This window comes from Lates calcarifer, linkage group LG21, assembly GCF_001640805.2.
Source record: "Lates calcarifer isolate ASB-BC8 linkage group LG21, TLL_Latcal_v3, whole genome shotgun sequence".
Classification (NCBI taxonomy): domain Eukaryota; kingdom Metazoa; phylum Chordata; class Actinopteri; family Centropomidae; genus Lates; species Lates calcarifer.
In genome coordinates, this window is record NC_066853.1 from 22,135,555 (window position 1) to 22,159,492 (window position 23,938).

General features: G+C 40.0%; 1 protein-coding gene, 1 long non-coding RNA gene and 3 other non-coding genes across 7 annotated transcripts; 1 reads left to right on the plus strand and 4 right to left on the minus strand.

Annotated features, from left to right (window-relative positions):
• Nucleotides 1-397: 397 nt before the first annotated feature.
• Nucleotides 398-14,202, plus strand: LOC108872694 (heterogeneous nuclear ribonucleoprotein L). Of its 3 annotated transcripts, none has more exons than XM_018660510.2 (14): nucleotides 398-545; nucleotides 2,268-2,383; nucleotides 2,509-2,746; nucleotides 3,728-3,813; nucleotides 4,934-5,030; nucleotides 5,285-5,357; nucleotides 9,722-9,754; nucleotides 10,454-10,525; nucleotides 10,914-11,161; nucleotides 11,920-12,041; nucleotides 12,137-12,338; nucleotides 12,680-12,737; nucleotides 13,102-13,212; nucleotides 13,589-14,202. In XM_018660510.2, exons 1-14 carry the CDS (start codon nucleotides 468-470, stop codon nucleotides 13,645-13,647), a joined length of 1,593 nt encoding a protein of 530 aa, XP_018516026.1. In that variant the 5' UTR covers nucleotides 398-467; the 3' UTR covers nucleotides 13,648-14,202. The 3 variants fall into 3 exon arrangements, with proteins under 3 accessions (XP_018516026.1, XP_018516027.1, XP_018516028.1); XM_018660511.2 differs by having other exon boundaries at nucleotides 10,457-10,525; XM_018660512.2 differs by lacking the exon at nucleotides 9,722-9,754.
• Nucleotides 13,772-22,473, minus strand: LOC108872697 (uncharacterized). The gene is made up of 2 exons (XR_001959267.2): nucleotides 22,390-22,473; nucleotides 13,772-14,419 (listed from the first exon to the last, which is right to left on the minus strand). It is a non-coding gene; the product is annotated as an uncharacterized LOC108872697 (long non-coding RNA).
• LOC127139097 (U1 spliceosomal RNA) lies at nucleotides 17,229-17,392 on the minus strand. Its single transcript, XR_007808985.1, has one exon. It is a non-coding gene; the product is annotated as a U1 spliceosomal RNA (small nuclear RNA).
• LOC127139079 (U1 spliceosomal RNA) lies at nucleotides 19,747-19,910 on the minus strand. Its single transcript, XR_007808967.1, has one exon. It is a non-coding gene; the product is annotated as a U1 spliceosomal RNA (small nuclear RNA).
• LOC127139081 (U2 spliceosomal RNA) lies at nucleotides 20,962-21,152 on the minus strand. The gene has a single exon (XR_007808969.1). It is a non-coding gene; the product is annotated as a U2 spliceosomal RNA (small nuclear RNA).
• Nucleotides 22,474-23,938: the final 1,465 nt, after the last annotated feature.

Sequence of the window (23,938 nt, forward strand, 5' to 3'; positions counted from 1 at the left end):
TCATTGGAGTTACACACAAGTACTTTTACCATACTGGTGTGCATTTCTTGAAAGGAGGACATGATTTAAACTGCATGTGTAAAAACAGAATGTTATGAACGTAAGATGGTTACGTTTTACAAGTTACAGCTTGCGGCTTCTAATCTAAAGGAAACTCGGAATAATCAATACTCTTTAATACGTTTTTTTCTTTACATATCCTCAGGTTATTTATCAGAAGAAACGTGGCTTCCGACGCGATGTATACATTGTTAGCTAATTACCGAAATTCCGCGTCATAGCCTATTTAAAATGCGTGTCCTGCTATTGGCTGTCACTCAAGTCACAAATAGATTGACAGTCGCCTGAGCCTACCACAGCGCGCGGTGCCGTTACGGTGGGCGTGGAAACTCGAGCTTCGTTTTTCTTGACTTTTCCGTCCATTTCAGTTCATCGTCACTACCACCATCCTTTTTAACCGGGACAACATGGCTACTGCAGCGAGCCGTTACTACAGCGAAGACGGCAGGGCAACGAAAAGACAGAAAACCGACGGAATGGCCACGGTGAGTCGGTTTTGTGTGAGCTGCACTGGAGATTAGTTTAACTTGCATAACAAACACAGTCGGCTCGGTTAAGGTCCTCTTGGTGGATTTTAATTCATTCGGATGCGCGTTGAAAAAAATGTGTCACGACGCGTCGCGGGTCGTTAAATATGCGTGTGAGTGAGGGGTTGTCGTTCATAACTCTTCTTTTTATGAACATTGTCAGTTTAATGTTGCATATTATACTTGTGAGGTTAACAAGGACACCTCTCGACACATAAGCCGTACATATGTTTGTGCAGCTCGGTCTGAATGGGATCGTTTGAGGGCGGTTTCCCCACCCGACCGGGCCTCGCCTGAGTACGGCTTTGTTCTAGCGCCGGTAACGTTAGCAGCGCGTTAGCCGCGAGCTACACGCCGTGAGCGTGGGATTTAGACTGGTCATCATCACCAAGCCTCTGCTTGGTGTGGAGAAGCATCTTAGTCTTGTTGTATGTGCACGTTTGATTAAAACATGTCGTTAAATCTAGAGAAACACAGTTTACAGTAAACATTAAACAACACTCACCGTGGTGATCAACTGCCCCTTCCCCCAGCTGCCCCGAGTAACCTGAGGGTAATTACCCTTTTGTTTATACGTAACACAAATGCAGAACAAGAACGAGTAACATAATCTGTTGATTCTGAGAAACCAGAATGATATGTTTCACCCATTCCTCTCTTTATCGTACAACAGGGAGTGACCGTCGCTTCAAAAATATAATCAAGCGTCCTCTAAAAGGTTACAAACAACATAATAAGTGGGCACAAAATGGGACAAGACACATCGGACCACCAAAAAATATTCCCATGGTATAACACATGGTGCTTTGCTACAATCCAATGCTAAATGTAAGGGCTGGATATCACCACAGACCTGGTTCGATTTAGATTTATACCATCCTGAGTTAGTCCAGATTCAAATGTTGACGAAGCGCCTCTCAGTATTTATCCTGTAGGCCACACAGTTGTCATAAAAACTGGTGACCAAGGATTTATTTTCTTCAGTTAATGCAGAACGACTTAACCATGACACTTAAATATTTTTTAGACCTACGTGTTGCAAAACAGCTGAAGAATGATAAAAACTGCAATAATGCAAGGATGTCATCAGAGTGAATCATATGTATATAAATACCAGGAGTGAATCAAGGAAGCCCATCTCTTTAACAAACAAACAAACGGAGCTCAGATCAGTGTACAGACATCTTTTTTTCCAGTCTATTACCCGTGTAGATAGGATGGCTAGATTCACTATGAGATAATCAGAGTCACCTGATCATCCTGCGTCACACAGTCTCTTAATCTGTTTACTCACAGCCAGCTGCTCGCTTTTAGAGCGTTTTTGTGCATGTTGAAATAACTCCACCATGTAAAAATTACACACACAGTGCTGACCCATTAACAACAAGTAACCGCTGCTTGCACACACTTAATGCAGATGTACATGTTTACCGAGAAAAAGTGCAAATGTTTGTTTGAAGATTTTATGATCAGTAGTGGATCATTCAAATAAAAATCTAGCTTTATGAGGAAATCTTTTTTCTAAATCCAGCCCTCCTAAATATGTTTCAAAAACTGCAAGAAATGTCAGAAGACTGTGGGCAAATGTTAAGGTTGCAGCACAGTAGGATCCTCTGGTGCCACACTTATGAGTAAACATTAACACTGAGCCTGTTTTTCTAATTGTATGTTTTCATACAGGGATATGAAGATCCACATAAGACCCTTCCGTCTGTGGTTGTTCACGTCAGGGGGCTGGTGGATGGTGTTACAGAAGCTGACCTTGTGGAGGCTTTGCAAGAATTTGGAGCAATCAGGTAGAGAGAATGAGTCTTAAACTGAGTGCACACTATGCTCAGAAAAAAAATGTATCCCTCCCACAGAGCAGATTAATAGATTTGTTTTCCATTCTTTGGATTTCCCTTGTTACTTTTGTTTTTAGCTATGTGGTGGTGATGCCCAAGAAACGCCAGGCGCTGGTGGAGTACGAAGACATGAATGGATCGTCCACAGCCGTGACCTACGCTGCAGACAACCAAGTTTACATTGCCGGCCACCCAGCCTTCATCAACTACTCCACAAGCCAGAAGATCTCCAGGCCAGGAGACTCTGATGACTCGAGAAGTGTTAACAATGTTCTTCTGCTCACGATCATGAACCCCATCTACCCCATCACCACGGTAAGATTAAAACTGCCATGTCTCTTTACTGGAGATTGGAGTTGAATTCACATAGAGCAGTGGCCCTGGTGTTAATTAAAATTAACCTCTAAAGGGCTGCAGTGGGTGCCAGCTTAAATGACAGACAGGTGTGTTGTTGAAATGTCAGCACTGTTGGTAGTAAACAGAGGCCAATTAGAGGTTACTGTATGAACAAAAATCTGTTTACTTATGTTTGAACTTTACTGTACGTTGAGACTGTACTACTCTGCTGCTCTTGGAGTTCGACTCAGGGGTGTGGTGTGTTATCATCACGAAAATATGTTGCATCCTTACAACGCCACTGGCATTTGGCAAGCTGAACTAGTTAATAACATGACAACAAAAGAGGCTGTCATTTACTCGAAATGAAATCGTCATCAAACATTTTCCGGTTTCAGCATCTCTGTTTGGATTTTCTGCTTTTCTGCTGCTCTGTTGTGATCAACTATATGGCTGCAATATATTTTCAATCTTTAATTTATATATCTGCAAATTTTCACAATCGTATAACATCTCGTAAACGAATTGATTTGCTGGTAGTAATGACAAAAATTTTAAGTTGTTTCCTTATTTGCTCATTGTGAAAATGTTTTTTTGTAAATATCATCAGTACATTAAGGAAATGAGGAAACAAAGTCCTTAATTAAAATCAGACAGTTGCATACAGATTTCTTGCCATACTTTAAGCACACAGGAAAAAATATAGCTGGCGAGTTTTTTCCTCTGCCCATTGCCTCCTGAACCCAAGGTCCGATTTACATGCTAAGTTGTGCTCACATTGATTTAATATTTACATCTGTGTAGTACATAGTATACAGTGTTTTTTATATATATATGTGTGTGTGTGTGTATATGTGTATATATATATATATATATATATATATATGTATGTATATATATATATATATATATATATATATATATATATATATAAAAAAAAAACTTGGTTCATCTTCATAGGATGTCCTCTACACCATCTGCAACAACTGTGGGCCAGTCCAGAGAATCGTCATCTTCCGGAAGAACGGCGTCCAGGCAATGGTTGAATATCCTTTTTACTATTTTGCATGGGTGCTATCTGACATGGTTGTCACACTCTGATTATGACTGAATACTGGTGTGTTTCCATAGCAGTTAATGAACAGGATGGTGGTTGGAGTAATGCCTTTATCTGTGACACCTGTTCTCAGGTACAGACAAACCTGTTAAGGCACAGTGTCCTAGAACATATAGTCATATATCACAGATGATGTGTCACAGACATGATAAAAGAAGTCACCGATGATTGACAGGATTTTTTTTACAGGTGCAGGATAACGACCTGTGCTCCAGAACAAAAGAACCTTGCCCACTGTTGTTTCCCAGGGTAGGAAATAAAAGTACCTGAGGAAGACCATTTGTAGTCAGAATATTATAAAAATTAGGGATAGACCGATTATCGGCACCGATATGCAGCATTTTGACGCATATCAGCATCAGCCTTTTTAAAAAAAAAAAAAAATCCGACAGCCGATAAGAGATCAGTTTAAAACTGGGTTATTTTGGCTCTGATCCAGCTGCGCCTCTCTGTCTGCAGTCACTACTCTGTCTCCAGCATTGTCCCACCCACAGCACCATCTGATTGGTTACACACAGAGCCATGGCACAGGGAGCAGATACATGTTTCTTTATTTACTGTAGAAAACTTTAGGGAACTATTTATTTGTTTAAGTTTGCATATAACTTTATAAGACATGCTGCTGAGCCTGGAAGCTCCCTGCACTTTTTGTTAGAATTTTAAAACAAAGATTTTTATTGTCTAAGATTAAAAAAAAAAAAACTAACATGTTGCAAATCTGAAAAGCTGTTTAAGTAAAATATGCTTAAAGGCATTTAAACGAAGTTAAGTCTTGGAGTTTGTATTATTCAAAATTTTGACGCCAATATTTTCACTTTTACTGCAAATGAATATCGGCTCCAAATATAGGTTATCTGCCTCCTTGACTACTAATAATCGGTATTGGCCCTGAAAAAAACATATCGGTCTATCTCTAGTAAAAATCCCTTGGAACAAGATGGCAGTGTACAGCTATTTGTCTTAATTCTTTTGTGGTTTCTCGTCAGCATTATCATAAAGTCGAAATGATAACCTGGGCCTTCCTGTCTTCTCCTTAACCCTCTCATTACATTTGACTCTGTGCAAAGTGCCCAGCGGGCCAAGGCATCCCTCAATGGTGCAGACATCTACTCAGGCTGCTGCACGCTGAAGATCGAGTATGCCAAGGTACTAATGCAACACAACACCTGCAATGTTCATAAACAAAATGTGTGTAGGGACCACACAGCAGCAGTGAATACCTGCACAGTAAAATACAAACCAATACAACAGACCTGCCATGAGTGTTAGCTCTGAGCTCACATAACGGCCGATGACCTTCTCAACAAAAAAAAACACAAAGTGAATATAGAGATGCATAAACAGCTATAGCTTTGTACAGTGTATTCACGCTTGTATTCATATGAATTGTATTTTCTCAGCCCACTCGCCTGAATGTGTTCAAGAATGACCAAGACACCTGGGACTACACAAACCCCAATCTGGGAGGTCCAGGTAAAACCTCAAACACCCAAACACACGCCCAAGCATTTGCAGAGTGCCAAACACGCTTTGTAGCTGAGAGGCTTGTTACTGTTAAGCACCCTTACTGCCACTGTGGGGAGTTTCAGCTAGCGGGCTCCTGGGAAGATGGAGGCAGCACCCTTCACTGATAATGCTACTAAACAGAAACAAACAGAAAAAAAGTTTAAACAGTTTTTGATATGTTAATATAGTATTTTGGGAGGAACTTTGTGTGGCATTATGACTGAAGTGTTGCTTTGGGTCTTTCTCTTACCACTTGTGAACACACACTACGGTCAGGCTTCACAGGCAGGAGTGAAAAGTTTTGAGAAATCCAGGGACAGTGTGAATAATATTCTGGTTAGATGGCTTATAACAATCTAACTGTAAAATGCTTTTCCTATGAAAATTAGTGGGCATCAGTAATTTTAGCATGAGATTTGAAATGCAAAGACTAGTCACAATTCCAGCTAAATATTTTTTTACAGGTAAAGATGTGGAACTCTGCTGTGTGGTGAGAATGGCAAGAGCACATTTGCAGACCGAAACATTACATTACTCATAAGTGACCATAGCTGTATGCAATTAGTCACTGGAACAGCACACACAATGTCTGGAGACTATATGTTCTTTCTATCTTGAGGCTAGCATTCTAGTCTCTTGTGGCATGTTGTAGTTCTGGTTTATGTGACCCTGCTTTACCTGATTAAGTGTTTCATATTTAATGGTAATTGCCCCTAGCCAGCCTAAATTTACTGTGTACTTTACAGCTCAGATTTGTGGGTCTGTACATCCTGTTTCAGCACCAGACCTGTAATTAGTGCAGAAATAAACTTCTGGTTGAATTTCTGCCTGTAATAACAGTGACACATACCATGTATGTAGCCTTTTACCATGGGTTTGACAGTGCCAAGAAGTCCATTTCAAATCCAAAGAGCAATTTATCCGCTTGTTGGACATGTGTTATGTCCTCAGTGTTAACTATTTTTAGGAATCACACACATTTTTAAAAAGTTTCTTTTATCATATTCACAAGATTGGAGTAATCTAACTGAGATAAAGATCAGAGACAGTCATAGACTTAAAGAATATAGACCTGAAGTATAGTTTTAAAGTAAAAAAAATAAAATAAATCTGAATGCGGTTATAAGACTGATATTACAATACAGTGAGCCCTATAATGAACAGTGTGTAGAAAGAGAGACTGTTCCAACAGTCAGGAGGGACCCAGTACAGTTGGCAGTCTCATTTTCTCCTGCAGGCACAAGCCTGGAAACACTGCCCTGTTATTTTAGAATATGATCAATTACACAGTTATATTAAAAAGTGAATTTAGCTAACTGACGGGTTCAGTTTTTGACTACCATGAGATGGAGGAAATGAGAAACTTTGGCATGGTTACAGATGTGCCCTTATTTTGTTTTAAAATATGTTTTTATCTCACCTTGTTAATCACTTGTAGGATCCCACTGTGAGCAAGCACTAGGCGACAGTGGCAAGGAAATACTTCCTTTAAAGAGGCAGACACCTCAAGAAATAATTCTCTGCAAAAGATAAATGAGACTGAATCAGGATTTGTGGCACCTCTGTTTCACTAAGTTCTAGTGCAGGTGATATTTAAGCAGCCCTGAAACAGAGGACAGGCGTGCGGTTATCTTAGGAACGTGCTGCTGAGTGACAGCTGTTTGTTTTTTCTTTTTCTTTTTTTTTTTTTTTTTTAAATCTCTCTACATACTTCATCATTGTCATGAAAACACAAACCTGTTGTGTGCAATGTACTGTTTTGCCCACATTTGCTGTTCCTGCCTTTCTTACCACACCTGAAAATTTCCAGGGTTTTGGGAGCTCTTTAGGGGGCAAAAGTGCATTCACTCAAAGTTCAGACTGATAGTGCCATTATTAATTTTTAACAGGCGATATGTATTTCAGCTTTAACCTTCAAATCGCTGGAAACCAATTTCCTTGTCACCAAGACTGATCCTGGTCTTTTCCACTGTCATCAAACTTCTTGCATCAAATTCTGCCATTGAGTTGTATTTTATAACTTTGTTAGAAAGATCTAACAAATGGTCACAAGCCTGGTGAAGTCTGGCATTTACAGTCCCTGTCAGAAAAGTTTGATGTAAAATAGAAAGTTACTCTGGCATGGCTAGTTGGTCGTACTAGTGTCACAGCCTCACTTGTAACTCATATTTTGCAGTGTGATTTGTGTGAGGAGTAAGAACAGAGGCATAGACCAGCATCAGTAAACAGGCTGCGTCTGCAACACCACGTAACTCCTTATGTCCTCCTGATAAATCAGTGATCTGAGACCAAAAACAAAAACACGCACAGGACAGGACTTGTGCTCAGAGGGTGAGGCAGAACACATGCTGACATCACCACTCAGCATCCACCATCTCCAGTATCCACTTCTTCACTGAGGACACAACCACTATCATACAGAGAGCCAAATGTCCCCTGAGATACAAGGGGATAAGCTACAAGACACCACCCATTCAACATGACGATGTAGGACTGATATACCACTCATTCCTCATCTCTGCATTCCAGTACAAGAGCCATGAAGACAACGCACACTTCTAGAGGGTGGGGAGTTTTGGGCACTGAGCTACACTTGGTCCCTCCCCCCTCATTCTCCTTTCTTCCTTTCTTACCCATTTTGAGACACAGGTGACTGACACATTGAAGCAGGCCAAAGCTTGCATCTACAAACCCCCACTGTCTACACCAAATGGAGACTGATACCAGTGAAGACACAGCATCCACCCAAACAGAAGTAGTGACAGACATCTCTCAGTACAACAGATGATGCATACTGATACTAACCAGTCGACCAAGGTCACAATTTTAAAAGCCTTGGCCCTTCCTGTACTGTTATGGGCCGCATTGCTTGTCATGCTTGTCGACATGAAAACAAAACATTTGAGCAACACACTCTGACACTTGCTGATGCCGTAACCAACTGATCCAATGACTCACACCCCCGAATCAAGCTGTAGCCAGTCACACTGGAGTCAACACAAGACAACTGATGAAGACAAGACACTGCTGACAACACCATCAAGCACATTCAGAGCCCAGTCAGGCCCATTTTTGGTTTTACCCCTTATGTGTTTCCTCCCACATGGAATTCAGCTTCTCTCTCTTGCTCTTTCTCCTCATCTCCTCATCTTTTCCTCCCTCTGATTTTCTTACTACATTGCATCCCTGTTTAGCTATCCCTTTTTTGAGTGCAGCTTCTTTTCAAAATATTTTAAAGTCTCTAGAACCTGTGTAACACCTTCCATGTGATGCAGGTTTGGCAATTTGCGGCTAAGAGGAGCCGGCTTCCCAACTGAAATGTGCTCTATGGCAGCCTCAAGGCCTACCAGTGGGCGGTAAGCGGACTATTCCAAAATGGAACAAAAAGGATGGAAACGTCAGCCAAACGGCCAACCACCCCACCAGTGGGCGTTTCAACTTGATAAAACCAGGAATCGATCCTGAGGTGGAGAGTTGTTTCCCCAAAAGAGGAAATGGATAAGAGTATGGGATGAAATGAATTGAGTGGAGAGTGGTGGAACTACTGCTGCAAATGTCTTCCTCCCACTGTTTGTAAGCATGCAGTAAGTAAATCGAGACCCTCCTCAGGGAACATAACCGCACAGCACCACATGACCCCAAAGCCCAGCACCCAACATCGCCACACAAGACTGACATGACTCCATTTTTCTCCTCATACAGGCTTAATCTTTCTCTTTCTGGAAGGGGATGACGGTTGTGGTTTTGTCGGACCCTGCATTTCTAATGTCACTCAAACCTACTGTGTGTGTTGTTCGCTATGTCTTGTCGTTTCCTCTGTTGGCAGTTTACAGCCATCAGGAATCTCATCTTTTGTGTGTGGTTCCTTGGATTTTCATGATTAGTTTCTTTGGGAGTTAAATCATGTTTTTAATCTGGGAAGAGGGTGTGTAGGATGTGCTTGACCCATGACCAACCCTGTTTATTACAAAGCGTCACATACCTGGAAAGCCAGGAAGAGCTTTTTATCCACCAGCCACATTGGCTGCTGGTGTCTGAAATTTACAAGCTGCTTTTGACGTTTTAGTTGCCAAATTCCTTCTAGAGTCTGCACGAACCTGGTTGGTCACCTGCAGAGGTACCAAGCCATCCGCATTTCATAGTTAATTTTCCTCTGCATTTATCCTGATGTAGTTCCCCTATGAGGACAGACAGCCTTGTCATGAGTGGATTCACAGCACTCTTTTTGACATTTAACTGGGATAATTTCACATTTGCCCGAATAAAACAAATGTACCTTTGATTAACCTGGCTTCCATTCTGATGTGTATGATTATTGTGTACCTGTACAGATGGTGATGCAGATGGCAATGGCAGCAATGCAGGTGTGTGTGAGCGTACAAACTTTATTTTTAAATTTAGCCATTTGTGATACTTATCCAGAGTGACTGTTTTGATATCTTTACCCTCTTCACCCCCTGTATCATCAGCATCCACCTCTACCTTTTCCATTCCCCTTGTTCCACTTAATGTGCTAAAGGATTACCATTGTGGATGTTTTTGGATTAAAATGGCTTGTTTGTTAGGGCCATTTCCTTAGAACCTAATATTGGTCTTGCCATTTGTTACATTTCCATGCCTCCCTCCCCATTTCCCTCACCTAATTTTAATACAGACCATGGTCAGTCACTTTGATCATTTCAGCTGCTTGGTTTGATTGTTTTAGTCTGCCAGGAATATAGTGTGTGTGGGGGGGTTATACATCTGTGCTGGTACAGGTCTAAGAGGCAAGATGAATCAGTCTTTGAATGCATGTGTCTATTTCAAGCACTACTTTGATTAAAGTCCTTAATTAAGTTCTCCTGACAAATCAAGTAACTAATCTACTGTATGGTGGGCAATCTGATCAGATTTTGGCGAAACAGTATCAGTTTACCATAATACATATTTTAAATGCTCAGACATTCCATTGTCATGTAAAGATTACAGTCAGCCTTGTTTCCAGTCTCTTCTTGTTATATTTATCTCGTCACTTTTTTCTTTCTCTACCTTTCTCCTCTTCTTTTGTCTTCCTATTCTTATAGAAGATGTGAATGCCAACCCCAACAAGCGCCAGAGACAGCCTGCTCTGCTGGGCGACCACCCTCCAGAGTACGGTAAGGTTCTCACGCCCCTGGGGAACAAGAGAATACACTCAGACATATGTATCTGTGTGTACAAAATACGGCGTACATCTCTTCTGGACCCTGAAAGTTTAAAAGGACTGCTCCTGTGCATTTCCTGACCTATTTTCTATGCAGACAGTCAAGATTATAAAACCTGATTTATTTATAACTAGTTTATAAATGGGTCCTCCACACAGTGGCAGTTAAGTGGTGCTGTGTTGTCATTTTTAGTTGTGCTACGTACACATGCTGTATTGATACAGGGACCAAATCTTTTTCTGCAGCCAGTGACAATGTAAAGTCATTCTCTCGAGTTGATCTCGCCTTGCATGATTAGCAGTTTATCTTCTCTTCTCTCACTTGCTGCCTCATTCTACAGGAGGGGGCTACCATGGCTATGACGAGAGCTACGGATCCCCACCCTATGAGGGTCGGCGTATGGGTCCACCGATGAGAGGGCGCGGAGGAAGAAGCTATGGGCCAGGCTACGGACCACCTCCCCCTCCTCCTGGAGAGTATGGTGCCCACGCTGATTCTCCAGTGGTGATGGTGTACGGATTGGATCCTCTCAAGATGAATTCTGACCGTGTCTTCAATATCTTTTGTCTCTATGGAAATGTAGAGCGGGTGAGTATCTGACAGTAAATGTGTCTATTGTTGCTGCAGCAGGGGACGGAGATGTGGTCCACGCTGACCTTTAAAAGCTTCCCAAGTTTTTATTAATGCAACGTTTTGACCTGCAAGGTCTTCATCAGGCAAACATACATGTGAATATACAAAAATTACTATCATTTTGCTATGAACATTTTTATTCATATCAACAAGAGAAAAATGTATACATTGTGCAGCATTATCACAGTAAGAGGAAAATCAGTATTTGTTCCAGTTCTTGGCACCAGGGACATGTCATCATAGAGGAAGATGTTACACTTTGTAATTCCTGTCTTGTCAGCAGGTTTTGTTAAATTCATCATTTAAATCCCATCTATTTTTGCAGTGATCAGCAGCTGTCACGGTCCGTTCAAATGCTATACTCAAAATATTGGTCAGTTTTATCTCTTCATGTCTTACTTCATCTCAGGCATGAAATAACAGTACTATCAGCAGGGAAAGGAACTTTGAAAAGTTGGGACTAAAACAAGGAACTGCCTGCTGAAAATGATTCTTAACAGATGGCTCTTTAAAACACAACCACAGTCAGTTTTGCATGTGACACGGGTGGTGCTTGGCTGCGATTTGGAAGTGGAAAGACAGTCCTGGAGACGTGAAGCCTCCAAGCCATCATCTTACACCTGGCAGTATATGTGTACAAACTGTCTTTCAAGGCCAGGGTGGCACTGTACTGCAGAAAACTTGTCAATCCTGTCCTCTGACTCTTTCCCCAGGTGAAGTTCATGAAGAGTAAGCCTGGGGCAGCCATGGTGGAAATGGGAGACTGTTACGCAGTGGATCGTGCCATCACTCATCTCAACAACAACTTTCTCTTTGGACAGAAACTGAACGTGTGGTGAGTTCACCCCGTCCAGTTCCAAAAACATTTCTGTTGTACAGAACTTGTACATGAAAATAACTTTTTACATATGTAATTATCCCTCCCTGCAGTGTGTCCAAGCAGCAAGCTATTGTACCTGGTCAATGTTATGAGCTTGATGATGGCACAAGCAGTTTCAAGGACTTCCATGGCTCCAGGAACAACCGGTTCACCTCACCAGAGCAGGCAGCCAAAAACCGCATCCAGCACCCGAGTAATGTCTTGCACTTCTTCAACGCCCAGCCAGACGTCACGCCAGAGGTTTTCTCTCAGGTCTGTAGAAAGAAGATGTGTGTGTGTGGGTGTGTGGGTGGGTGTGTGTGTGTGTGTGTGTGTGTGTGTGTGTGTGTGTGTGTGTGTGTGTGTGTGTGTGTGTGTGTGTGTGTGTGTGTGTGTGTGTGTGTGTGTCTGGAGGAGTGTAGTGTAGTTATGTCAACTGGGAAGGTGAACTTGTTTCATTTAAATTACCAGCATTTATATTTCTTACCACCACCGATTGTATTTTATCGCATTGGAATATATGTTAAGTCAATCCAGGTATTTACAATGTAATAAAATATCTATGTTGTAAGCAATGTCAGGACAGAAATCCCTAATAAATGTGCTTTTTACAGATTTGCGATGAGATTGGTGTCAAGTGCCCCGTCAACGTCAAAATGTTCACAGGAAAAAGTAAGCAGCTGTAATTCTGCTCATATTTTTGTTTTTAAGCTACTGAACATACAAAGAAAATATAGTAAACATCAAATGTGGTTGCTGTTACACCTGGAATCCCTTAATTGAAATAAAAGCAACAAGGACACATTGCACAGGTGTACTGTACTGTAGCTACCCAAATCAAGATCTGTAACATGTGTGTTTTAGTTTAAAAGGGCAGTTTAAGAGAACGAGTAGTCAGGCTCAGCACAGACAACAGTGAAACCAGGACAAAAATGAATCTTGAAATACCCCCAGGATAAATCACACTGTTCTGATAGCTCACACTGATAGTTCTGTATCTGGAATGTGCAGTAAGTTTGACCCCTCTAATCACCAGGCGGTGCAGCTCCCAGTGATCGCAGCGCTTCAGGTCTGCTAGAGTGGGAATCCATCAATGATGCCATGGAGGCCCTGGCCATGATGAACCACTACCAGATGAAAAATGCAGGTATGTGTAAGACACTTCATACTTTGTGAAATTGTTTCCCCTGTGGTGCAGAAAATCCCAACTCTTACTGACTGAACAGAAGTTCAGACCAAAAATGGATGCATTCAAAAAAAAAAAGAAATCACAGATCACAAATAGATGGAGCATGATTTACGTTAAATAGAATTATTTTAATGTTTTAGGTAGTGCTGCTGTTGTTTTTTGGTTTGTTTTACATATGGTCAAGAGATAATTACAATTACAATCTCAACTATTGGAGACTGAATTTGGACAAGAGCAGATTTAGTTGGGATGCAAACATAATTGAGTTAAATAAACAAAGTTCCCACGGCTTGTATTTACTGTTGCCTAATTGTCTCTTCTCTCTCCTTTTTAGCTGGTCCTTACCCTTACACCCTCAAACTGTGCTTCAGCACCGTTCAGCACGCCAACTGAACGAGCCCTGTCAGCCAGGAAGAAGATGGTCCGCCATTCCCATGTTCACATGTACTTAGATCTTGACTGCTTACAACACACCTGGGGAAAACTGATTTTGAGAAAACACTTTAAATACTGTGAAATATTACCATTCACAATGCGATTGATCCCCAAAGTACAAACTTGGTGCAAATTTGGTATATTAAGCAGACTTAACAAATGCTTACATGCATTTAAAATTTTTGATATTTATGCCCCAGATGTGGTTTATAGAGTATCAGTACCTGTGTGTCTTCAATATTAAGTTGTCCTTTTTACTTTTTGTATTATGCTTATACAGTAACCTGACATGTGATAAAGCATATTTGAAAGACTTGGTTTTATGCTCAGGTGGTTCAGTGGCAGTGGATGACGTGGTTTTGTAAAAGAGCTGTCTTTTGAAACTTTTATTATGGCTCACTTTTTTCTTTGTGTTATTTTAATTGCTGCCGATTCAGTTCTGCGTCTCCCTGTCTGATATGCAGATGGAGAATTTTGTTCTAAGAAAATAAAATTAAAAAAAAAAAAAAAAATTATTGTGCTACCCTTCTGAATTTGTGTTAAGTGTTCCTGTCTGTTCTGTTGAACTCTTTGACGTAAGACTGATTAAAATTAACTGTTCCCAGACTAAATGTCAAACAAACTTACCTCTTTAATTTACCTGGAAGAAGACATGATCAGAGTCATGGCATTTGGTCTCCTGTAGACACCTTCACTGTAGCAGCATGTCCCCAATCCAACACCCACACGACTTGAAACAGAAACAGATTTTGAGTATGAAATATGTTCACACTCAAACCAGACAGCATGCATACAAAATACAGTCAGTGTTGCTGTTGACTGACACCAATATCCCACACTGCAATGTGCTAAGTAAATATGAAACGAACACGACCAGTAGCGCTCAATGCAGCCGGTTACATCTCTGTCTGACTTGATCTCGACTCACTCTGTCACACAAATATAGGCGCCGATAACCTCACGAGATCAGACTTAATTTTTTTGTGTGTATGGAGAAATTGTCATCGTTATTAATTTGATTTTGCAGTGTGGCATAGAGTCGCAGAGACTGCATTCAGCTTCTGTTAAATAACTTAAAAATGAACACAGGACCTGGACTCATTTGTAATACAAGCCAATTAAAATATTTTTGTTTGTTTCACATAATTTCTCTGTTCGCTTCTGGTACAAAACTACTCTTTCTATGTCATCTTAGTTTGAACCCTCCAAATTCTTCTTAGACCACTTAACAATATACTGAGAATTCTCAGGCACAGTTTCACATACACTACAATAAATCAAAACATTCAACTTGAGAGGCATTTCAGAAAAGAATCTTAATCAAGGGTTTTGTAACAGAGAAATGCACTGGGAACACAACTGCTAGATGTAATAATGTTACCTTCCCAACATGTGTCAGACTCAAGGAAATTTAAATCAAACGCAACTGGACTTAGTTAAAGTCTGGGAAGACGTTTCACCTCTCATCCAAGAGGCCTCATCAGTTCTTGTGTACAACTGACCAGTTGCGTTCGATTTAAATTTCCTTGAGATAACTATGACCTGGATGAATGAGAATATCCACAGGCATGTGAGACTCTGGTTTTTCCATTATCAAATTCTCTTGTTGACCAAGTTAAACTTTTGGGATCAAATGTAAAGCCTCTGTGAGGACAAATGAAGAAAGTGAAGGGGTCTGAATACTTCCTGAATGCAGTGCGTTTACAAGATTACATTTTTCTAATTGCTCTAGAATGAGCAATAGCAGCGTTAAACATCTGAAGTCCAATTTCAAGAGCTAATGTGGGGCTCTACCCCCCCACAAAAACACATAAAAGAAAAAATGAGACGAGAAAAAATTACCGTAACTGCATTGTGTACACTCTCAACATTATGGACAGCTCAACACAGAAACGAAACATTTTACTTAATTAAAAACTGAAACAATGCCATTTTTGCTTTGGGATGAAGAGAAGCCACTCTGCAATAACTATTATTTCAAGGTTTTTTTACCCAGCATTTGTATTTCTTGGTAAATGCTGTCAATGGCACAGTGTGTTCTCAATTGAGGAAAAACTCAGAATAGCATAGTAAATGAAAATGGTTCAAATTAATCATTTAAGCAGTCTGCACCCCCGTCCAAAGATCAAGGTTTATCCACAGAATCATCTCTGAGTGGCTCCACTCCACAAGTGATATTTGCAACATATGCAAATAAGAAATATCAAAATAAAATAACGAAATAAGAAATTTGTTTTACATGTTTCTTAGATCAGTTTAATGTTTTAACATTACTTTGAAGACAATAATAACCAGACACTTCCTATGTGTTATCTTTGTTACAGGTGGAGCTAAAGGGTTGGGTCAGTATGTGGGAAAACCCCAATGGCATCTCATCTGCCAACACTTCTTCGCTCACACTGTTCACCCCTATTCAATTCTACAAAGACAACACAGGTGACAGGTGATCAAATCAGACTGAATGTGGATTTAACCACCAGACACTCCCGGCTATGTCAGAGGTGCGCTGCCAACTGAGTGTGGCGTTACTCTGAGGTAATAAAGCGTCCTCAAAGTGATGAGTCAGTGGGCAGAGTAAGGAATGTGCCTCACTTCACCTGTATTAGACTTATTTCATTGCTGTTAATTTTCTATACTAAATACATTAACAGGCAAGAAAAAAAAATGGCACAGAAAGTCATATGCCACTATTGGCCTTTATTGGATTAGATTTTGTTCTCCATATGTCCTTAAGATACGTCATATCGGATGTGTCCAGCTGGTACACAGTGCTGAGGTCATGACCTGCAGACCATGCACAGAGGCAGGCAGGAGCAGAGAAGGTAATTAAACATTAGAGCTAATTTAATGCTTCTATTACTATATGTGCAAAATGACCTGATATAATGGTACTACCGGCACATGTCCTCGCATGGGAGTAATCTGATATTCTATATCTGTGTCCCTTTTTTTGATTATCAAATATACCCCTATTGTTTAAATCAATAACAGCTCACTGTTACTGTAGCACTGTCCACTTTATTATCAGATTCTTCACTGACAGTTTACTTCCACATCTACCCTCCTCACAATAGAGAGCTGAGTCTCTCTGAATCTAGTGTCTGTGATCTTGGTCTCATCAGAAGCTAAGTTAATAATCTACTTTGCAACCACATTAGCAAAATAGGTTGTGGGATATGACAGAGAACTGGTATCACAGAGTGTTGGAAATGTAAACCATGCAACACATACTGACAAATACAGTGTGTTTTTTACTGTCCAGTGACAAACTATACAACCACAACTAATAGAGCTCTGGTGGTCTCTAGTGGAGAACAGAGCTGACTGCTGAATTCAACCCTAAGCTGAACATCTGAACCCTAATGGAATTCATTAAAGACAGTGTACTCATCTGATGATTTTTTCAGGGAATTGTCAAAGATTTCAAAACATATTTCAACAGAAAATAAAGTGAACAATAAGATATAAACAGATTCTTAACTATTTTTAACTCTATATCTGTTCATAATATTATTCCCTCTTATTCTTTCACATGTTATCAGGGGAGAGCGCGAACGCAGTCCCCCACTACCAGAAATTATGCAGTCGAGATTCCCACATTTGGGGAATTCGCAGGGGTCAGCACAACCGGAGTGCAATGGCTGAGCCTCGCCCTGGGTGAACCACCTTCTTGATCATGGTATCTCCCCTGCCAGGTAAGTATGAGTTGTACAGCTCACAGGCAGAGGTGTCTCTCACACACAAACCACCCTGACTGCTGGTGCTGACAAAATATAAAACCACAGGATATAGGGGCGGAGGATCTACAGGATTCAATACTGATCAAACACTGTTGCACAAAGGCTGACAGAGATTATTTAAATCTTATTTAATATATGAGGCGTATGTTTCCCATCATGCAATGCTGTATTCCCAGATCAAAGGCTCAACCTAAAACCATCTATTTTATCTATTTTTACCTCCTGAAAATGAGCAACAGCCAAACTCAAAGTTCAAGTGAGACAAAGCTAAATCAGACAGTAACAAACACTGTTTGATCAACATTTGAAATTCAGAGAAAAGAATAAAAACTAAAGCACATCGTTTCTCACAATACAACCACTTCCTGTTTCCTGTTTCTTTGTGATGGCCAACTGACGTTTCTGCTACTGCCACCTATTGGTCTGGAGCGTGAACTACACTGATGTTACTTATATTACTTATCACTTATACATACCATATTTATTGTCTATGTTTCTCCGTATGTAACTCACACCAAGAATAAATCATTTAGATCATAAGGGAGAATGCCTTATAATAATAGATAATAATGGATAATAATGGAGTGCCTGGGTGGTCTCAATCACATGATACACCCTCATCCAGCAATAGAAATCAGAAACTGAGATGTAATTTACAGCCATGTTAGAAACAAAGCTGTATGTAAAAACAGAGAACCAATGTCAGGAAATATTGGAAATGATAAATATACAACAAATCACCAAAATGCTGATGCCCTCGTCATTGGACAGGAGAAAGCCATTTATACACTTGTACATATGGAAAAACAATATCTAGTTCCATCAGTGTACCCACAATGAGGCACCAAATGAAATCATAGCAGCATGGTGTCAGAAGAAAAAACTGCCCCCAACCAAAAGTATAAGACACCACAACAACTATAATGTATCATGCATGATTTTCCACCAATCTTTAATTGAATCACTGCCCCACTTATTCACTTCCATGTGAAACCTCCTCCACAATGCCTCCTCAACACTCTGCGTGGTGCCTCGCACTGACCACTTAGTCACATCTCTGATCACACTGCACCTTACTTCCCATAGCTTGGCCTTTACAATAGATACATGCTCTAAAATTTTACACAGATTTTTTTTAGTCCAATTCAAAAATTCATGTACTCAACTCTCTTCCAAGTCTTGTCTTTCAGAGCAGTAAATTTTGCTCAGCTGTTTCTACCCCAAAACATGGACAAAACTTGTTTCTAGTTAGGTTATGACTGAACAAGGTGTTTCTCATGGCCAATCTCTTGTGAAGTACCAACCAGTTGACATCTTTTAATCTGTTATCTAAGTCTTTGTATTGTATTCTTTTCCATACCGTAGTGTGGATATGGAACATATCTTTAGGATCAAACCAGATGATCAGGACCTTATACAACTCTCTGTGATTGAGGACTAAACCCCTGTTCCAACATTCTTTGTACTTCTTTGCCCAAACGATAATTATTTTATAGTGTTCAGTCATAACCTCTGCTTTAGGTAACTTATTACTCCATTCACCAACTAGAGGTTTCAAATGAAGCCCAAGCCAGAAATTCAATAAAAACTGGCACTTACGATCAGGTGGAGCCATCATCATTTTACAAATATTAGAAAGTATTACACTTCAGCCTTAAATTGGGCACGCCTCTAGCACCTCTCTCAACTGGCTGTTGCTCTTTTAATATATATTCATACACACCCCATATGAAATGAAACACTGCTTTTTGCAACTTCAAACAAACTAGCGCAGGCATAGGAAAAAAGTAAGCTACATCTAACAATGTTGGTAACAAATCAGTTTTTATAACTAAAATCTTTCCACTACAAGACATTTTTATTAATTTCCACATACTAAGTTGGGTTAATACTTCAACGATTTGTTTAGGCACCAATCAGTAAAACAGAAAAACAAGTCCACTGAGTACCACAACAACTAAAAGAGCTCTGGTGGTCTCTAGTGGAGAACAGAGCTAACTGCAGAATTCAAACCTACACTGAGCATTTGATCTATACCAGATTTTACTAATGTTAACTCTGTAGACTGTCAGAAGCTTTCAAAACATATTTCATCAAAAAAAAATTATAATCTGAATTATATTTAACTAAATGTTTGAGAACATAATAATAATATCACTGGAATGTCTTTATTTCCTAAATACTGGAAAACAAATTAGATGGTGCTGACTTCTTTAAGTGAGACTAGAATAGTTTAACACCCAATATCACATCCACTGCTGTGCTACATAATATCTACTGTTGAAAGACTGATTGTTCTTTTTCTTTCACATGTTATCAGGGGAGAGCGCGAACGCAGTCCCCCACTACCAGAAATTATGCAGTCGAGATTCCCACATTTGGGGAATTCGCAGGGGTCAGCACAACCGGAGTGCAATGGCTGAGCCTCGCCCTGGGTGAACCACCTTCTTGATCATGGTATCTCCCCTGCCAGGTAAGTATGAGTTGTACAGCTCACAGGCAGAGGTGTCTCTCACACACAAACCACCCTGACTGCTGGTGCTGACAAAATATAAAACCACAGGATATAGGGGCTGAGGATCTACAGGATTCAATACTGATCAAACACTGTTGCACAAAGGCTGACAGAGATGATTTAAATCTTATTTAATATATGAGGCGTATGTTTCCCATCATGCAATGCTGTATTCCCAGATCAAAGGCTCAACCTAAAACCATCTATTTTATCTATTTTTACCTCCTGAAAATGAGCAACAGCCAAACTCAAAGTTCAAGTGAGACAAAGCTAAATCAGACAGTAACAAACACTGTTTGATCAACATTTGAAATTCAGAGAAAAGAATAAAAACTAAAGCACATTGTTTCTCACAGTACAACCACTTCCTGTTTCCTGTTTCTTTGTGATGGCCAACTGACGTTTCTGCTACTGCCACCTATTGGTCTGGGGTGTGGACTACAATGATGTTATTTGTATTTATACTTACATACCATATTTATCTGTGTTTCACTGAATGTACAGCAGGAGGAAATTATTTAGATAATAAGAGTGAATGAAGTGCGCACAGTGTACTTGCCTCTCTGATCTGTCAGGGGAAAGCAGACTGATAAACAGCAGCAGCACAAATTATACAGAGTGGATTTTTACCTCTGGACAATGAGCTAAAAAAAATAATCAGAGTGAAATGACAGTTCATCTTAAAACTAGAGTACAATGAAGCTAAACAATACTATAAAAATGAGGACATTTTGAGGACCCAGCAGGAAAAACATGATGATTTCATATTCTTCTAGTTACTAGTTTGACTCCTTCAACATTCACACGTGTGTTACCACTTTACAGCCTCATGCCGTTAAAATGAGGGTTAGAGACACTACAGACAAATGAACTTACCAAAGTGCAAGGGTACAAATTATATAATGTAAGGTATTAACTACCTGGTCAGATGAACACAAATAAACTAAACACTGTGCTTTCTGAGGAAAATGTCATCAAGAGAAAATAATCAAGCATTTATTACTTTGTACATTCAGAGGAGGGTGCACCATTCCTGGAAGTACTGCAATACCAGGTTGATGCGTGGAGTGGACGGAGCAAGCCCCTATTCCATCTCCCTGTTCCAAAAATCAATTTAATATATGGTCCCCGGGTAGGGGACGTATCAGATATTAAACTGATAAGAACAGATACTACACTTGATCTTAGCCAAAAGGCCGAGAAGCGATACTGAAATAATGTCAGAGATGATGGGGTCATTCTCTGCACAGTCCCTCTCACTGAGGAGTCTGACTATCTGTGTCTGACACAACGATAACTAAATAGACAAGACGGAAACAAAACACTTCACTCAGCAGACTAAATGAGCGGAAAACGGCATGAAAATGTGTCACTTTAACAAAATAACGTTGATGCACACGGAGCTACCGCGAGCCTCTCTGGTCACGTGACACGTTCTAGTCCAATAAGAGTTGAACAAAACAAAACAAAAAATCATCGCTATTTATTTTCTTACTTTTATAACTTGAATTTAAAACAAATCAAATGTATCAGACAGTGATTTTTCTACATATTTACTATAGATAAAAAAAAAGAGTATACAAGACTTGTTTAACCCGACAAATAAAAAGGCAATTTATAGGACATCGCGCGCTGACATCTTAACAATTTCATCACACTAGTACTTTGAGTCAACCATGAAAGAAACACAACATTGTTAATAGCGTGTTTATGGAACAAGGTCGAAATATTGCACAATACTGTGCGTTTTAGTAGAAACACTATTACTTCTCACTGGTAGGTATGGATATGGAGCAGGAGAAAGGGTCACAAAGAGGTCACAAGGTGAAATTAATTATTCTGCAGTCTCCTAATTAGCTTTTTACAATGCTTTTAATCATGCGTCACTAACAAATAATCACTTAAAATGCCAGTTTTATTGGGGAAAGAAGCACGTACAGTACATTAGTATTGCCGTATACTTCATTTCTTTGGGGAACATTTTTGAGTTATCAAACAGCTTGTTGGGTTTATATTCCCTGTCATTTGTATAATTAGATAAATTAAAGACAGTTAATGTAAATGGCAGCTTGACTTCAGCTCACATTACTCAAAGAGCGGCTGTGAGTTTGTTCTCCGTTTTCGACAAACGACGCTCATAAATATTTCAGCAGCGCATCGACAGGAGCACGAGGTCGTTAATTAGACTCATTAAGCCAATATTAGCAACAATTTACCACTTTACACCGAGTCTGAACAAGATTTATCCAAAATGAAAGAAATTAGAAGTTGTAAACGAAGCAGAACAGACACATAAAGTATCTCTGGAGGCTGCTAAAAGCAACTAAGTCATTAATTTGCCGATACCCAACGGGAAAATAATGCACCTTGAAGTTTGGTTTTGTTGACATAAGAGACTGGTTTTACTGCAAATAAAGGAGAAAACAACTAAATTAATTTACTCACCGTTGGTCCTGACACGTCGCCCCAAAAACAGGTTGGAGGTATTTCACCTGGTTCCATTTTGATGGAGGGGAGCGGTCAGTGACCTTTGACTCAAGGCGGAGCCAAACACTTCTCATTGGGGTTGCCAGGTCCAGGCCTGTGCTCACTTTGGGCACTTAAATGAGTATCTTCTTCACTTTTCTCTCCTCATCTTTATCTACAAAATAAACAAAGCTTCCTCCCCCATTCTCATAAACTGGAACCATCAGTGCATATTATACAAAATGCACTGCCATTATCATGTGTTTGAAAGACTGGCCTAACAACGGAATTAAATCTGTCATAGACCCTGTAGATGAACATGGTGATCTGTATTAAAGGTTTTTCTTAGCTAAAACAAATGGCTTCAACAAATGGAATACATAATTCATCAACTCTTATTAACATAAAAGCTTCACTACAGTGTTCACTTCTAGGAACATTAGATCAACCCTCACTAAGTGGCAGGTCAGTAAGTTGAAGACTCCCTTAGATTTAGGTGAGCTACTTAATAAGGAATTTTGTACAAAATCTGTGTAGTCTATCTGTATTTACTGATATTTTATTATATGTGTGTATTGATATGTTTTTTTTACCTAATTACATACAGCAGGTCTGTAAATAACAAGCCACAAGACAGAAGAACTACAGCCGGTGTTACCCAGTGCATTGATCCTGAGAGAAGAGGATGAGGCAGTGTGGGCCTTTCACATCCAACCATGTGACACCCAACAAAATGAGTTTTGCCAAAGTGTCTGTGTGAATGACAGGGCCAGTACACCCATAGCACACCATATTTTGCAACTTGATGATTCACTCTGTTTATCTGATAAAACGTTAGAATAGTCACAGATATATAAAATACACCAATGTCAACCCCATCACCTCAATTTGGCCACAGGTTCTCATCCACATCAGACCTTATGTCCTCTCTTCAGTCCACCTGAGAAAAAGTCTTTTTGCAGCTTGCTCCATCTTGGCAGTCTTCTGCAGATACATCCAGCATTTATTGTATCTCAGAGGGACATTGGATCATGAACTTTCCACGTCCATGAGGAGAAGAGTTCCCCTGGGGGCCTGAGGAATGGAGAATACAGTGGAGGAAAAACTGATGCCATCCTTTACTTGGTTCCATATTAGAGATTGTTTTCATGGAGTCCCACAGCTTTTTGGTGGTGAAATGTTGCTCAGTAGTGTCCTTTTAATGTCTCCTGGCCTCTATTAGTGGCTGCTTAAGTTCGTTCTGTCAGGCTTGAATGTTGCAAAGACTAGCACACTGTAGGAGAGACAGAAAAGGGGAAGAGAAATAAAAAATAAAATATTAAGGACAGGAGAACAGAAGCAAGAGGGGGAGGCACTGTCCAAAGTTTTCACTTCAATGACATTTAATAATTTCTTACAGTGTACTATCCATCTCTATACAATTAATTCACAAGTGTACTACTGAATACTGAGAATCAACTAAATAAATGTATGGATTAATTTGTATGAAACAGAGATACTTGCATAAACTATTTGCATTATTTGCTCA